At 39.2% G+C, this 17,920-nt stretch overlaps 1 protein-coding gene across 3 annotated transcripts in view; it reads right to left on the reverse strand.

Annotated features, from left to right (window-relative positions):
• Window positions 1-3,253: 3,253 nt before the first annotated feature.
• Window positions 3,254-17,920, reverse strand: part of ACTR3 (actin related protein 3) — a 54,344-nt gene continuing 39,677 nt past the window's right edge. For all 3 annotated transcript variants that reach the window (XM_073305261.1, XM_073305260.1, XM_073305262.1), the window contains 7 exons: window positions 16,148-16,255; window positions 12,008-12,151; window positions 10,844-11,017; window positions 9,411-9,503; window positions 8,425-8,550; window positions 6,975-7,058; window positions 3,254-6,560 (listed from right to left, as the gene is read on the reverse strand). In XM_073305261.1, the coding sequence (XP_073161362.1) occupies window positions 6,465-6,560; window positions 6,975-7,058; window positions 8,425-8,550; window positions 9,411-9,503; window positions 10,844-11,017; window positions 12,008-12,151; window positions 16,148-16,255 (825 nt within the window). In that variant the 3' untranslated portion in view covers window positions 3,254-6,464. The remainder of the gene's footprint in view (window positions 6,561-6,974; window positions 7,059-8,424; window positions 8,551-9,410; window positions 9,504-10,843; window positions 11,018-12,007; window positions 12,152-16,147; window positions 16,256-17,920) is intronic.

Here is a 17,920-nt window from a genome sequence, read left to right on the forward strand (position 1 = left end):
AACCCCAGATGAGTGTCTGTAGTTGGTATCAATGGTTGGGAAGGTGCAGAACACTTCCTAGATGGGAGTTTTGTTGCATTGGGTACCAAAGGGTTTCTCTATGCCGCTCTACTAGATGCCTGGGGAGGGGAGGAATGGCCCCAGACAGGGAAGGAAAGTGAAGTTCTTTTCCTTTTTCTCTTTTTAAACCAAAAGAAAAGAAAAGAAAAGAAAAGAAAAGAAAAGAAAAGAAAAGGAGTACTTGTGGCACCTTAGAGACTAACAAATTTATTTGAGCATAAGCTTTCGTGAGCTAAAGCTCACTTCATCGGACACATGCAGTGGAAAATACAGTGGGGAGATTTTATATACACAGAGAACATGAAACAATGGGTGTTATCATACACACTGTAACGAGAGTGATCAGGTAACACTTAGTGTTTACTAACCCAGGAACCTATCCTTGCAACAAAGCCCATTGCCAACTGTGTCCACATATCTATTCAGGGGACACCATCACAGGGCCTAATAACATCAGCCACACTATCAGAGGCTCGTTCACCTGCACATTCACCAATGCGATACGTGCCATCATGTGCCAGCAATGCCCCTCTGCCATGTACACTGGCCAAACTGGACAGTCTCTATGTAAAAGAATAAATGGACACAAATGAGACGTCAGGAATTATAACATTCAAAAACCAGTCGGAGAACACTTCAATCTCTCTGGTCACTCTATTACAGACCTAAAAGTTGCAATTCTTCAACAAAAAAAACTTCGAAAACAGACTCCAACAAGAGACTGCTGAATTGGAATTAATTTGCAAACTGGACACCATTACATTAGGCTTGAATAAAGACTGGGAGTGGATGTGTCATTACACAAAGTAAAACTATTTCCCCATGTTTATTCCCCCCCTCCCCACTGTTCCTCACACGTTCTTGTCAACTGCTGGAAATGGCCCACCTTGATTATCACTACAAAAGGTTTTTTCCTCTCTCCTTCTGGTAATAGCTCACCTTACCTGATCACTCTCGTTACAGTGTGTATGGTAACACCCACTGTTTCATGTTCTCTGTGTATATAAAATCTCCCCACTGTATTTTCCACTGCATGCATCCGACGAAGTGAGCTGTAGCTTATGCTCAAATAAATTTATTTTTCTCTAAGGTGCCACAACTCCTCCTTTTCTTTTTCCAGATAAAGATTAACACGGCTGCTACTCTGAAACCTAAAATAAAATACTAGCCTGAGTACTTTTAGGGAGAACAAAGGTAACAAAACAAACACTACTTATGCTAATGACACAGATAAAGAAGGGACAACTGCTCAGTTCAGTCAGAGGCCAAAGGCAGTAGAGAAGGATTTGCCCTTGTAGTGCTAAATAGCCTCGAGCCAGACCAGGAGGGAGGGAGAGCACATGCCCAGGCTCAATGGGACACTGCTACCAAAAATCTCCAAGATATTGCTAGACACACCTGAAGTGGAGCACCCATAGGGACACTACTTGAAGAAGAAAGTATGTTCTGCAGGTGCACCCAGTTGACACTGCCAGCATGCTCATTAGCCTATTGATAGGATGGCGGGGAGAGTCATATCCCAGACACCTGAAGAACTGCAGTACCATTTTGACTTTTCTTCCTGCACTTGCATTCTCATCTGCTCCAGCTCTCTTGCTGGTATTCAAATGCTCCTCCCCATCTCAGCAGGGAAAGTTGGATCAGACCAACAGGGGGATGGACCACAGTAGGGCGGACACAGGTCATGCTAAGACAAGCTGGTGAAGAGGCCTCTCCTGGCTCAGAGTGCATTTGTTTCCTCTGCTTCCCATTGGCCAGCCAGGGAAGGATTAAGAAGCCCTTTCCTCTCCTCCCCCTATCAATTTAAAGCCGAGACCAAGGGCTATCTTGCTGCTTCCTCCTCCCCCACAGGTGGGAATGTTGATGTGTCCAGGATGCTGTAGGTCTGCCCAATAGCCTGTTTTGAGGACTAGGAAATAATTGTTTCACATTGGGCCACACGGACCAGCTGCCAGAAGGTTTTTGCCTTCCTCACAGCACCATAGAACAGCTCAGGTTGAAAGGAGTAAGAATAGGAACATATTGCATGCAGGAATAGAGGAATGTTCAGTCTGCTGCACCATGTGGCCGACATCCAATGTAGAAGTAGGTTAAAAAGGCCAACTCCCAGCAATAAATGAGACCTGGACTATGGCTGGAGAACCTTTTGACCATGAAGAGAAGCGGAGTCCTAAAGTCTTCACAGACTAAGGTCCCCATTGGTTCCCTCAGTCACCTCGTTGAGGGGGCATGCAAGGGGATTTAGAAGTGAGCTGAGGCCTAGGGGTTAGGCTGAGGAGGATCAACCCCAAGTTGTTGGTTATATGGTGTGAGCCCTTTAAACACCACACAGGACCCAATTAAACGTACATGAGGGGGGGATGGCTAGATAACAATGGATAGGGACACTAAGTTAAATACACTTAAATCATCTGGGTCCATCTTTCATGCACCTGCTTGTCCTGGAAGTCTGGGTACCTGCAATAAAAATCCGATGGCACCGTGTCTGAGCATCAATACTGCAATTTTACAGCCCCACAGCCAGAGCCCCATGAACCTGAATCAGCTGACTCAGGCCAGCCATGGTTGCACCAAGGGTCTTCTATCTACATACCCTAAATCAACTGTGTGATTAATACAGTGGTGTAGGGGAGACCATCAAAAAATGGAGTTTTTATTTAATGTGTGTTTGGCACTACATTTCCTACCTTAAAAGCAATTTCAGATTTCTCACACACACTTTACTACACTGGGTATTAGCCGATGCGTAAGGCACTTGTTGATGAACACATTAGACCAATGGTGCCCAACCTTATCACACAGGAGGGCCACATAAACCTAAGAATGAGCTTGTGTGGGCAAAGCAAATTCTACATATTTTCATAAAATTTGAAGTCACCTGTACTGATTTATATTTTAAGTTCAGTTTGTTTCGTATGTATTTAGACAGACAATACTGTACATAGGTTGTTTCTATTTACCCTCTTGTGTAAACCAAAATGATGCAAACATTGACACCAAAACACTAATGAATTGGCTGTTAATATAGTGTGTTGAAACAGGTTGCAGACCTTATGAAATGCTGCTCTGGTGTGTCATGTACAGGCTGCAGGTTGGGCCCCCTACATTACACCACTTGTTAGCCTCTTCCTTTTCTCAGGGGGAGGGATTTCTGCTATTTTTCAATGCAGAGGTGTTAAGAAATAGATATTAATTTAAGCAACAGTAGTTTATTTCCTGAACCCAATTCAGGCAGCATATCCATCTTAACAGTATTCTGTTATTGGCTGGATGGGTTTCAGGTAAAGTATCATCCTTGTTTGCAAAATACAGTAAAATAAAGCCTCAAAAGCTACAGGCACAACTGAACTTCACTTTTCCGCCAGACAACAGCACAACTATAGCTGTACATACAGCTTTACCTTCAAGACTAGACTGACTGAAGTGTGCAACTTGCTATTTCCCTGCTGCTGCAGTAGAGAATGCAATTCTAGAACACTTGGCACTCATATGTAGGGCCCTACCAAAATTCACATAAGAACGGCCACACTGGGTCAGACCAAAGGTCCATCTAGCCCAGTATCTGGTCTTCCAACAGTGGCCAATGCCAGATGCCCCAGAGGGAATGAACAGAAGAGGTAATCATCAAGTTGTCCATCCCCCTATCACCCAATTCCAGCTTCTGGCAGAGACTAGGGACACTATCCCTGCCCATCCTGGCTAATAGCCATTGATGGACCTATCCTCCATGAATTTATCTATTTATGAATTCACAGTCCATTATGGTCAATTTCATGGTCGTAGGATTTTAAAATTGTAAATTTCCTGATTTCAGATATTTAAATCTGAAATTTCATTGTTTTGTAATTGTAAGGGTCCTGACCCAAAATGAGTTTGGGGTCACAAGGTTATTGTAGAGGGGGTTGCGGTATTGCTACCCTTACTTCTGTGCTGCTGCTGGCGACGGCCCTGTCATCAGAGATGGGCAGCTGGAGAGCAGCAGCTGCTGGCCAGGAGCCCAGCTTTGAAGGCAGAGCCACCACCAGCAGCAATGCAGAAGTAAGGGTGGCATGGTATGGTATTGCTACTCTCACTTCTGCATTGCTGCTGACAGGGCGCTGCCTTCAGAGCTGGGCGCCTGGCCAACAGCCACAGCCATCTGGCTGCCCAGCTCTGAAGGCAGCACAGAAGTGGCAATATCATGGAATCATAGAATATCAGGGTTGGAAGAGACCTCAGGAGGTCATCTAGTCCAACCCCCTGCTCAAAGCAGGGCCAATCCCCAATTAAATCATCCCAGCCAGGGCTTTGTCAAGCCTGACCTTAAAACTGTGACCCCTCCCGCAAAATAACCTTTCAACTCCCTTTTGGGTCAGGACCCACAGTTAGAGAAATGCTGGTCTCCCCCCATGAAGTCTGTATAGTATAGGGTAAGAGCACACAAAAGACCACATTTCATGGGGAGAGACCAGATTTCACCGTCCATGACGCATTTTTCACGGCTATGAATTTGGTAAAGCCTACTCATAGGGCACTTTACTTCTTGAAAGTGCTGCAGAACATTAATCCTTATAATATACATGAGATGTATAATCCATAATTTTATAGATTGACAGAGTAGTTAAGAGACTTTCCCAAGGACAAACACTGAGTTAATGTAAGAGCTTGGAATAGAACTCAAACTTCCATCTCCAAGTACTATGCTCCAGCCACTAAGTCTACCTTAGAAGCCAAGTGCAATGTTTTTGCACTGATATTAACCAACAAACAAAGCACAATGAAATTATAGCAGTTGTCAGGAGAGAATAGGAATCGCACCTAGAGTTTTATTTAAAAAGATAAAGATAAATTTATATCATGATTGTTTAACAGTTTCTTATTTTGCTTCAAGGTTCTGTTTATTTTTAGCTTCTGCACAAAAAATGTCTTAGTAATAGTTGTAAAAATGCCTTTCCATATTTATCCTCGTTTTCTGGAAAGAATGGTCTCATTTGTCATACTCTCTCTTCTCTTTCAAGTGACTGAAAGATATCACATCTAAACGTTCATCTCTTTCCTCTACCCTTGATTTCTAGTGTCTCCATTTTTCATTTCAGTTGGGGGGAAAACTCAAGTAAAATATCTCCCTCTTGTGGTCTTCTGTGTAAACTGGTTTAACTAAGTTTGTGAGTCCAGCAGAAAATCTCCGGCTGCACATTCTTTAGAAAGATTTCCCTGTATTTTCTGTGTTCAAACATTAACAGCAATTGCAGATGATCACATTAAATACATCCAACTTCTTTCTAGAAACTATAAAAAAAACTTGCGCTTCACTTTACTTTTGCACATAAGCTATGAAAATTGAAAAAAAGGCAATGCTGTCCCCTGCAAACCACCACAGGAACTAAAATGAAAAAAAAAAATTTAGTAATAAGCTATGGAGATGAATAAAACCAAATACTGAGATGTATAGACTGATTAATTTAGATGATGCCATACAAATTTCAGTTCTAAAAATTTCACTTTAGTTTGAGCAATGCACATAGCGATCTCTATCTTGCAAACCAACTGAGGAGTGTATGAAGACTTCGTGCAATGTGATCAACAAAGCCTCACACAAATATAAAAAGAAATGGTGTGCCTTTATTGGAATGGTGTTAGGCTTTAAAAATATACCACTTCTGATAATCAGATTATTTGTTTTTTAATTAGAAATGACACTACGGAACTGCAATACTGGTCCAACAGTCTTGTCTTTACTTTTGTTTTTTTAAGCAAGAAATAGAATGAAAATGCACCGAGTAATCAGAAAGCACTAGCAGGCATCGGTTAACCCAAGATACTAGCTTCTTCGTTCCAAAAGCACTTGCAAAGTTGGAACCGAGGGCTTAGACTGGTCATAATTTGCAATAACTAGAGTCACATGAGTAAGTTTCATGTGCCCTATATATATATTTTTTTAAATTTACCATTAAGGTGGTCACTGGTATTTTTTCCTCAAATATTACAGTTTTTCTTTAATTGATATTTTTCCTCAAAGTATAAAAAGTATGAAATATAAACAAGTTCTTGCGTTGTACACATGTAAGAGTACAATTGAAGCATTAGAGAGCTGACTATCTACACACCGTCAAATCCCATCAAATCTTGGATAATTCCTTAATATACAAAATATCAGGGCACAGAAAGAACTAAAACCCACTTCTTTGTTTTGTTACGCACAGGTTCAAATATTCAATCTAAAGAAAAACACTTAATTATTTTGGCTTTCCACTATATCCGCATATTGAGACACTTATTAAAATATTCCTGTTTAATTGTGTTTGGGCTTTTTCTTATTGTCAAGTCATGTTTGTTATCTTCAATAGCCGCCATCCAGACAAACAAGTAATCAGAAAGACCCTCTTTCCCCCCCTTCCCTAGCCCTGACCCCTCTGAGGTCAGTTTTAAGACATGACTCCAAACACTGGGTTGTGACGACAGATGCTAGGACCAATCTCTTCATAATCTTTTTTGGTGTGGCATACTTGGTAGAACTCGGGCTGGAAAAGAGGAAAACAAAAAGTCAGATGCTCTGCTTGCATTTCAACTATACGTAAATCTCAATAATAACTGGGAAAACAAAGGTTTATTGAATTTGGAAACTCTGTACTTCGTTCTGAATTACTGCTAAACAAATCCATACAACAGACCTCACATTTGGCCATAAAGCCAAATATAGTATTCGATAAGAATACTCATTCAGAATCGTGTAACTATTATAAACAGATACATTTCATGACACTTGGTTGTCATTTGCTCCTTTAAATCTCTAAAGTCTTCATTGGACTCAAAGGTGTTTATATGCGCCTCCCCAAACACATCAATAGGAGTTATGAATGTGCATCAAGGACAGAATAGGATTCCAAAGTGTACCTAGAATGACTGAACCATGTTAAGTTTTATAACCAACTTACTGTGGAAGCCAGCATTGATCCTCCAAACCAAACTGCATATCTTTGCATATGATGAGTAATGACTTGTACATCAATAGGTTTGGGCTACAAAGGAAAACAAAATGAATACAATTAAAACTTGCTATTACTAGTAACACTCAAGAGTGTGTACGTTTTTCTTTACAGATCTAAGTTTAGTGCTCATAATTAAATCATTTCTTAAACACAGCATGTATATTTGCACTACGCTATATTTACACAACTACCACACACCTACTATTCTCCCAAATAAAAACTATTTTTAAAAAGTTAATTTTTAAAATTTCATGTGGTGATTCCACCTACATAAACACAATAAAAACCATGAAATTCCTATCTCAGACGTGTGTCATCACTTCGCAATCTACAACCATAGCTTTCTTTTTCTAAATTGGATCACCTACAAAGCAACATCTTCCTCTCTACATTCACACAAAACAGAAATTGTAACACCAAACTTAGAGTGGTTAGAAATGGATGTTTCCTGACTGTCTGGAGTATTGGTGTTGCAGGCAACAGTGTGTATGATGTAGTTTGATAATGATGGGTATATTTGGGTGTGTCGTGTGTGTTGGGTGTGAGTGCATGAAGTTGACTGAAATTTAGCGAGTGTGGTAGGTAACCTGAAGAAATAAGATGTGTGTGAGGGAAAGATTTATTGGAGGGAAGCGAGGTGCTGTGGTTCTGCGAGTGTTTCAAGCAATCACTGCAGATAAGTTTCATCATTTTGAAAGGTTATTGTTTGCAACTACTAATAGTGTTATTTAAGGTGATGCAATAAGGAAGTCTGATGTGTTTTGATTTTTCAGTAATTGATTTACTGTTGGGGAGAACAAAGGGCCTAGGTAGGTGGTCTGGGATGGAGTCCTGTATCGGTGCTGAGGCAGCCGTGATTGAATGGATGCACTAGGACATTAAAAGCAACAGTGCCATGGGGACATAGGACCTGCAAGATGGGAGGGTCCCAGATCTTGGTCTGCAGCCCAAGTCCTAACATCTACTCTGCAGTTAAACAGCCTCCCGTTAGCCCGAGCCCCAGAAGCCCAAGTCAGCTGGCATCGGCCAGCCGCGGGTGTCTAATTGCAGTGTAGACATACTCAGAGATTTCTACAGCTCATGAGTGCAGCAAGGGATGGGCAGCCCAGCTGTGAAGCAAGGGAAGCAGCACCATAGCGCTCTATTACACAATACTTGTGTTGAGATTATTCTCAGGAGCCCATTACAGTATATTAATCCTTGTTAAAATAATCTAGAAAATCTTTATATAAAAGAAGAATCAACTTTAGTTCAAAATGACAATACAAACAGAAGAGTGTCATTGCAGTAATTTCTTGTTACTTAAGACCTAGAATTTTCAGTAAAAAAAAGCATAATAAAAGAGATATACATGAGTCATGAACGTTAGTTTAATGTATTGGCTAAGGAAACAAACCTTCAGTCTGCCACCACTCAGTTCCTCACTGAGTTTCAGTCGGGCATCAACAGTTCTTTTCAAATCTCGTTGTAAACGGCGACCAAAGTCCCTGAACATGGTCGAACCTCCAGAGAGGACAATATTCTATAATGAATATGCATATACATTAGAAATAGGTCATTAAGTAATTTTAAGACCATCAAAAGTTAGATATTAGTCTTTGACGTAAGAGTGAAGACAGATGCTGATTATTATAATTATATTAAGGGTGCTTCCTGTTTACAAGGACTCAGACCTAAATTTTTGACTGATTAGTGATTTCAGGGGCCTCCATTTTTGGGTACTCTATAGGAGAGACGTTACCGGGGATTGATTTTTCAGAACTTGGATACTTGGCATGACTGAATATCAGACCTCTTCAGGGTTTCAATGTGGGCACCCAATATTGAGGCATCAAGAATTACTAGTCACTTCTAAAAGTTAGCTCCTCAATATTTATTCAGCCCTGGACATGGATATTCAACCTATGGTCACCAATTTGACATGGCATTTTAAAGTTATTACACAGAATGTTCTAAATTATTTAAATTTTAAAACGTTAGATAAAGTACCACACATAATTTGGGCTGTTACTCTTAAGAAAAGTAAATTGTTTACAAAAAGGTTTAAAATTCCCTTTGATCCCTACCATCATCTTTTCTTTCCCTCAAAATTTTTCCTCATTTTTAACCCTTTTCCTTTTTTTAAACAGTACTACGGTCCCGAAACATTAAAATAGATTAAAATGTTCAAATTGCAATTCTGGTTAAAATTAAAGGGTTAGTGAAAATTTCTTCACTCTGAGTGCTCTTCTGTATGTTAGACCCAATGACAGTGCAGTTTGCTTTTAATCAAAAATCTACCACCAACTGTATAAAAAGATGACATCTATATCTAGTAAAGGACATACATGTTTGGACCCCACTGAAACAAAACTATTTTAAAATAGCTTCACTGTTACTGACCTTATACAGAGGACGTCTAACATCAATCGGACAATTCTGAATAACTTCATCTACTACTTCTGAAATGGGTTGTGTGAAGTCAGGATTAGCAAACTAAAATCAGAAGTCAAATTGGATATAAAAAACAGCAGTCATTAGGTAGCTAACATCAAGATTTTAAACCAACATACTTCAAACAATCTTGTACTTTTAATTCGAAAAAGAATCAAAGTGCAATTTGAAACAGCAGTAATTCTTTTCTGCGTTTTAGAAGCAAAACCCTTTTTCTTGACCTACTATGCGTACACAGGTTACCCAGGGGATCCCAGGAAAGTGAGAAAAGTAAGAACACAATTAAACTTGAAAGAGAAGAAAGCTCATTAGTAGTAGGGAGTCGGAGTACTTGAGATCAACATGTAATAGAAAGAGAGAAAGGAAAATTCAAGATTAATCCCAGACACGTCCTTAATTGAAAAAACAGTGTTAGTACATGCAGGAGTAATAGGAAGGATGTTCTGAGGGTTTTCCCCCCCTTCCCCCTCTCCCGCACATTCACAAATGGAAAACGGTCAAGTCAAATGCTGCACAGTTTATACCAAACAGAAGAGGGGAGAAAATAAATGAAGCAAGCCACCTTATTGCACTACATGTGCAACCATTAACTAATACTGGAAACAGAAACCTGAGTATTTTAATGGCCACTTAATAATAATCTTAATTATAATGGCCACTTAATCACTTAAAAAGAAAAAAGTGATTAGATTTTTTTCCCCCATTTTGCCAATTGTTCTCTTGTACTGCTTTTGTAACTTTAACGATTCTTTTGCAACAGTTCAAAGACCTCCCACCCTTCTCAGATGCTCGGTACTGAAGCACACAGTTTAACTCAGAATGAGGAAGTGGCCATGACAACAGAAAGAAAGAGAAAGAAGAACGAACGAACTGAGGAAGAAATAGAGTTATTCCTATCCGCTTTTCTAAAATGACCCTGAAAACAGGACTAGTGGCACAGAATCGGAAGTGAGGGGGAAAATTTTTAATTAAATTAAAATTGGTATTTTAAATGACTGGACAGAACCATGCACGACCACGGGGGGGGGGGGGGAGTAGGGGGGGAAGAGGAGGAGGAGGAGGAGGAGGAGGAGAAGAAGAAGAAGAAGAAGAAGAGAGGACCAATAACCCATATTAGCAATACAATTCTTTAAAACATTCTAGGGTTGTACTGTTTGTGTCTGCTCAAGTGCTTTAATTTGTATACTGAAAGGTTACCCAATAGCAAGAAGTAAAACTCACTCGCTTTTTACAGCAGCATTTATCTACTTTAAAATATAAACAGAGAGGCAAGTTTTCACATCTTTCAAATGCATTTAGATTTTAGTGTACCAATTTTAAACTGCTGTTCTACAGCTTGAATTGAAAAAATCTGAAGACCATTATAATTCACACCAATTTACCTCAGGATGAAAGAAGATCTCCGGCCCCAGGAATCTCTCATAGCCAACATCAATGGTGAATTCTTTCTTTGAGATTGCATTGATTCCGGTATACTGTTTAATCCATTTTGTACCATCTGTGTCATACTTGTTAAATTCTTTTACTAAATCAGGGCAGACATAACTAAAGCGCTCCTGAAAAATTAAATACACACAGTTGTAGAAATCTTCCCCAAAATAGTAGGAAAATGATGGTATGTACTTACAATATGGAGCTGTTTGAACCCAATTACATATAATACAAATAAGGGGCCTTTTAAAAAAAGGTCCAGGCTCTTGGGAAGAGTTGGAAGCTGGTAAGTAGCTCCATAGTAGAGTACCAAAAAAAAAAAAAAAGTTCAGCTGACACTATGTACAATTAAATAATAAACTTTGCTTCTACAAATCATTTCTATGCATCACTGGGAGCAAGTTGGTTTTGATTCCATTTTTCCCTCAAATTCTATGGTAATGAAAAAGGAGTACTAAATGTATAATGTATTTCATAGATGAACATCCTTCAGTGGATCAGGTATAACAGATTTGTACTGCAGGAAAAAAAAGACAGCTACCTATGCAGAAGAAGTCATAAGGACATAAGAAACGCCATATTGGATTAGTATCTTGACTTCAGACTGAGGCCAACGCCAGATTCGTCAGAGGGCAATTATTGAGTGATCCATTCCCTGTCGTCCAGTCCCATCTTCACAGGCTTAGGGGCAGTCAGAGCATGGGGTTGCATCCCTGACCATCTTGACTAATAGCCACTGGTGGACCTATCCTCCATGAAACTAAATAATTTATAGTTATAGTGTTGGTCTTCACAACATCCCCTGGCAACGAGTTCTACAGGTTGACTGTGCATTGTGTGAATCAAAAAACGATAAGCAATTATGGCTTTTCATTTTACAGATAGCACCAGGAGAGTTTCCAGTTAAGTATTACAATAGTTACTCTCAGGGGAAAAGATGGTTCTAGACGGACATTGGTATATTAATATTATGTTATATTTTAGGTATTTAAATATCAACATTTATAGTCTCATTTAGAAAAAGAGTATCATTAAGAAGGGAGTTATTTTTAATATGATTTTAATATAAATGTATATTGTGGTATAACTCTGCCATTCATGAATTCTCATTTTACCTTCACTGCTTTAGCGGTTTCCAAGGATTGCTCAGGAGGAATTCCTACTTCTCGCTCTCTCAGCAGTTGCTGAATGAAGTATGTTATATCTCGTCCTGCAATTGGAATATGTTTGATACAGCTGCCAATCACATAGCCTTCAGCCTGGAAGTAACATTAATTTGGAGAAGGAGAAAAAAATGCCTTTCATCAGCTTCAGAAAAAAATAGTTACTTATTGAAGCATATAGAGTGCGATTCTGAAAATGCTTAGTCACATCCTTACATGATCGGGTCTTCACTACCACAATTCAGATTTATCAGAGTTACACTTACACACACAATCCCTCTCATAATCTTGCACCCTTGATGGAGTCCTAAGGACATTCCCGTTATTCATAGCTCTTTACGCTCCATTTCTGAGGCCCTGCATTTGGTTACCATTCTTACAGGCAACAGGGACCAGACACATCCATTCTGTCAGCACTTAAACATCTTACTCTCTATTTGCTCCTTAAGTCAGAGAAAGTGAGTGCCATTGAATGATGGGAGGCATTCTCTCATCCACTACTGTTCAATAGCACTCAAGAGTTGTAGGCACTTAAGTATGCAAGAGTTTACAATCTATACGGGCAAAAGAGATGAGAGGAGGAGACCAGCAAAGTCCAGCAAAGTGATCAAAATGGCATTTAGCACATCACATTGGTCCATCATTTTTATCATTTTTCATTCAGCAAGTGGAGTACCCCAGGGGTCGGTCCTGGGGCCGGTTTTGTTCAACATCTCTATTAATGATCTGGATGATGGGATAGATTGTACCCTCAGCAAGTCTGAAGATTACACTAAGATGGGGGGAGAGGTAGATATGCTGGAGGGCTGGGATAGGGTCCAGAGTGAAGACGACAAATTGGAGGATTGGGCCAAAATAAATCTGATGAGGTTCAACAAGGACAAGTGCAGAGTCCTGCACTGAGGACGGAAGAATCCCATGTACCACTACAGCCTGGGGACCAACTGGCTAAGCAGCAGTTCTCATAGAATCATAGAATATCAGGGTTGGAAGGGACCCCAGAAGGTCATGTAGTCCAACCCCCTGCTCGAATCAGGACCAATTCCCAGTTAAATCATCCCAGCCAGGGCTTTGTCAAGCCTGACCTTAAAAACCTCTAAGGAAGGAGATTCTACCACCTCCCTAGGTAACGCATTCCAGTGTTTCACCACCCTCTTAGTGAAAAAGTTTTTCCTAATATCCAATCTAAACCTCCCCCACTGCAACTTGAGACCATTACTCCTCGTTCTGTCATCTGCTACCATTGAGAACAGTCTAGAGCCATCCTCTTTGGAACCCCCTTTCAGGTAGTTGAAAGCAGCTATCAAATCCCCCCTCATTCTTCTCTTCTGCAGGCTAAACAATCCCAGCTCCCTCAGCCTCTCCTCATAACTCATGCATTTTTCTGCAGAAAAGGACCTGGGGATTACAGTGGATAGAGAAGCTGGCTATGAGTTAGCAGTGTGCCCTTGTTGCCAAAAAGGCTAACGGCATATTGGGCTGCATTAGTAGGAGCACTGCCAGCAGATCAAGGGAAGTGATTTTTCCCCTCTATTCTGCAGTGGTGAGGCCACATCTGGAGTATTGCGTCCAGTTTTGGGCCCCCCACTACAGAAAGGATGTGGACAAATTGGAGAAAGTCCAGGGGAGGGCAACAAAAATGATTGGGGACTAGGGCACATGTCTTACGAGGAGAGGCTGAGGGAACTGGGCTTGTTTAGTCTGCAGAAGGGAAGAGTGAGGGGGGATTTGAAAGCAGGCTTCAACTACCTGAAGAGGGGGGGGTTCCAAAGAGGATGAAGCTCGGCTGTTCTCAGTGGTGGCAGATGACAGAACAAGGAGCAATGGTCTCAAGTTGCAGTGGGGGTGGTCTCGGTTGGATATTAAGAAACACTATTTCACTAGGAGGGTGGTGAAGCATGGGAATAGGTTACCTAGGGAGGTGGTAGAATCTCCATCCTTAGAGGTTTTTAAGGCCTGACTTGACAAAGCCCTGGCTGGAATGATTTAGTTGGTGTTGGTCCTGCTTTGAGCAGGGGGTTGGACAAGATGTCCTCCTGAGGTCTCTTCCAACCCTAATCTTCTATGATTCCACCCTCCCTATCCTCACCTGTCATAAAGAAGGATAGGGGAGGCAGGTGTTTAATTCTATCGTAAGTGATAGGATATTGGTGTTCATGTGGATTAACTTGTAAATTGCATATGTTTTAACAGGAGATTAGGTTCCTCAACCTTTAAAAAAGAAGATCAAACCAGAAGACTAAATTATTCTATTATCAGATATACTGTTTGTACAGCATATGCAGTACTCTTTACAGTATTTAAAATATTTGAAATGTCTTAACTATTTCAAGTTCTGCATGATCTCTGAAATTTTAATAATGAGCTAAAACATTTTGTAAGTAGCAAACCCATACTTAAAATGTGTATTTTTAACTAAAAATGATCAAAATGAATATTTACATGTATGTCTGTCTCATTGCGGAGACTACATTTTCATCTATCAATTCCTTTTCATCTACTTACATTTTTAGTACTTCATCTATTGCATTACATTAGAGTATAGATGGGCATTTGACCCGTCCAAAAATAATTAGTTAACTGACTGGTCAAATAAATGTGAAAACTGTCAAATACTTTAAAGCACTAATTTCTTAGAACAGTAACCAAAAAAAAGAGTAAGACTTTATGGTCGCCAATAGGCTTAGCCTAAGATAGATACTTATGCCTAATTACACACATAAAAAGTACTTTTAACTAAGTTATTTCAACTCAGAGAATTGTGAAACAATGAAATGAAGTTCTAAAGAAAAGTGAAAGAATTACAGAAGTGAGTGATCAAGACAGTTCAGTAGGCTAACAGATGGCACCCTCATGCACCCAAAAACGTAGCTGCTGCCTACATCAGGGCAATTTTGACGGAATATTTGACAAGAGTCAAGTATATGGTCAGCTGACCAGTCAATTGGCTGGTCCAAGCCTACATCCTGGGTATTTGCTTTAGTATGCTAAAGGTTGAAAAATGCTGGAAATAAGAAACTCCTTTGTAAATATATCGTCCCCTAACTGTCCAAGTGATACCAAAAAAAATTACGTACAACCTGTTCATCTATTTAAGTTAAAATATTAAGAAAGTTCTGCTGTCTTTTAATAGCCATTTAAAACCGATTAAGCATAATAAAAATAACCTAACTTACCATTACAAGAGTTGAAATTTCAGTAATCTAATAAGCCTTAGCAGAAAAACACCATCTCTAATAAGAGTCTAATCTGAAATATTTTACATAGTATTTTTCACTGAGCTGAGATGAAAAACTGTAAAGCACATTTAGATCATAACCAATGTAACTTTCCAATATAATGAATCAAGCAAATGAGCGTACTGTTAATTTACAATTAGTAAGCTCATTTACATAGTTCTTTATTTTGTAAGACTGGTCCTACAAAACACCAGATACCCATTTTCTCCTCAAAAGACAGCTATGAAAAGAGATGTATTTCCATTCATCTGGAGAAGAAAACTAGTATATACTCCAATTATAAAACTTTCAGTGTGCAATTCTGTAAATTGCATTGCATGCCTACAGCAAAAACAACACTTTGACATTTAATAAAATTATACATTAGTTATAAAATAAAATAATTATATGTTCTATTTTTAAGATCTTATAAGTCTGTTAACCAACTTTATTATTTGAGTCATGTAGGAATTTTCCTACCTGTTTGATCTTTGCTGTATGATAACTAGAATTGTAATTTTTCTGATTTAACAGTTTGGATAAGTGGAAGTTCTGACCTTAATATAGAACATTTGATGTACATGAATATTAGGGTTCTAGTTTACAGATGACAAAATTGATTCAGAGTAAGGGCCAAGTTCTGTGAGCTTCTGAGGACACTGAACTAACACTGACTTTTAATGAGGAAACGAGAGTGCTCTGCAGTTCTCAGCACCTTAGCATAGGAGGGCTGCAGGTGAGAGTTGCCAGAGGTCATTCAGTAACAGTCATGTTTTAACTACAACAAAAGCCACCCATATCAATGTTCACTTCAGCAAGGTTACAATGCGTGATATAGCATTACATTATGCGGCTTTGATATTTTGATACTTACCACAGGAATTACATGAGTAACACCATCTCCACTGTCTATAACTGTGCCAGTCAATGTCCGTTCTCCTACCTGTCTTGATGTCCAAGATGCAGCTAAGGCAAGGACAGCCTTGCAAAAGAGAAAGCAGAATTTGAACCTTAGTTTTACATTGATGCATAAAGCCTATACTGAGGTTCCTCTACAGCTGATGTTTTATACCCTTTGAATGAAGATACAAAAAAAGCCAAAGTGAGCAAAGTCTATTTAAACACAACTGAAGCAAAATAACCTAAGCCCTCAATATTTGAACACTTTTCATTTTTCCCTTACAGCACAATGGAAACAAAACAAGTACATCGTATTTTGACACTAATGTAGCATAAATTACCATGTACTGAAAAGGGAATTGAAGATGTATTGCATTCTAAACAAAAGTACTAGAATTATTAGAGTTTGGCATTTAGTTAGTTTCCTTTTATAGGCAAATACACTTATAAACTAAGGGGCAGATCTGTGGTTTTCCACCTTTTTTCATTTGTGGACCCCTAAAAAATTTCAAATGGAGGTGGTCCCAAGGGGTCCATGAACCACAGATTAAAACCACTGTTCTATGGTAACAACCATCTTTCACAGACCTCTGAGACATAGTCTGTAGACCCCTAAAACCACTAGGCTAGATCCTCTGTTGGTGTAAGCTGGCATAGTTCCACTGATTTCATTGAAGGATGCAAGTTTAAACATCAATTCTTGTTCGAACCTCCACTTAAGTGATTTACACAAGCAAGGAACATCAGATTGTATTTCTACTATCTGAAGCGTTGGAGGAAATGAACTTCAAACTGTTAGGAGACAAAATACATCATCCTCTGTATTCCTCACACACTAAAGACTTTTTTTTTTTTTTTTTTTTTAAATGTTCGAATTGGAGAGCAGGACACTACTGGCAGAAAATAACCATATGATAGGTGCCACTTGGAGAGGTCTACACATTTATACAAATGAATGGTAAATGCATGTTTGAATATCAAGGTCGCTGCCTGACACGGTACTAAGAAAAACATCTCTCCAAGGAAGCTTGAATGAAAGAAGTGGAACATCCACTTTATATTTTGGAGGAAGGGGATGGGTCTAGACCCGTGGATGAACAACTAATAGAAAATGTGAAGGAATCTAGATGAACCTATATGTGAGTCAGTATGATTTCTCCAATGGCAAATTAGTACCTATATATTTATTTGCATATTTGATTATACACCAGGATAGAAGAAAGAATTTGTCCAGTAGTAAAAAGCATAATCACAAAATTGAAACTGATTTCTAAAGGGAATCTGCTTAAGTGCTATTGTGTTCCATCTCCTTAAACAAATATAAACTATATCATGCTCCTAAAACAAAAATTCCTAAGGAAACAGCATCAATGCTTTCTAAAAATAAAATTTTTCACTAAAGCTCAAGTTACAAATCTCTCTCTGAATAATCTTCAGTGTAATTCACTAATTTGTGTGCATTAGTACAATTTATGGATTGGAAAGTAACAGTGGAGTGGTGGAATATCTATATAAAACAGCTTTCCCAAAACAAAAACCAACAAAAAAAAAAAGTATTGATAGTTCCTGTCCCTAATGTTTTCTAGCCACAGAACAGGCACAGCACAGAAATACAGCAATGCAAGTTCTGCAAAACAGAGATACTCCCATCCAAAGGGCTACCTCTAGACATGAAAGACAACTTTCTGTTCTTGGCCTATTGCTACTTATTATGGTGTGTTTTCTCATGTGAAACCTGGCCTTCACA

The sequence above is a fragment of the Lepidochelys kempii genome, chromosome 11 (assembly GCF_965140265.1).
Source record: "Lepidochelys kempii isolate rLepKem1 chromosome 11, rLepKem1.hap2, whole genome shotgun sequence".
Classification (NCBI taxonomy): domain Eukaryota; kingdom Metazoa; phylum Chordata; order Testudines; family Cheloniidae; genus Lepidochelys; species Lepidochelys kempii.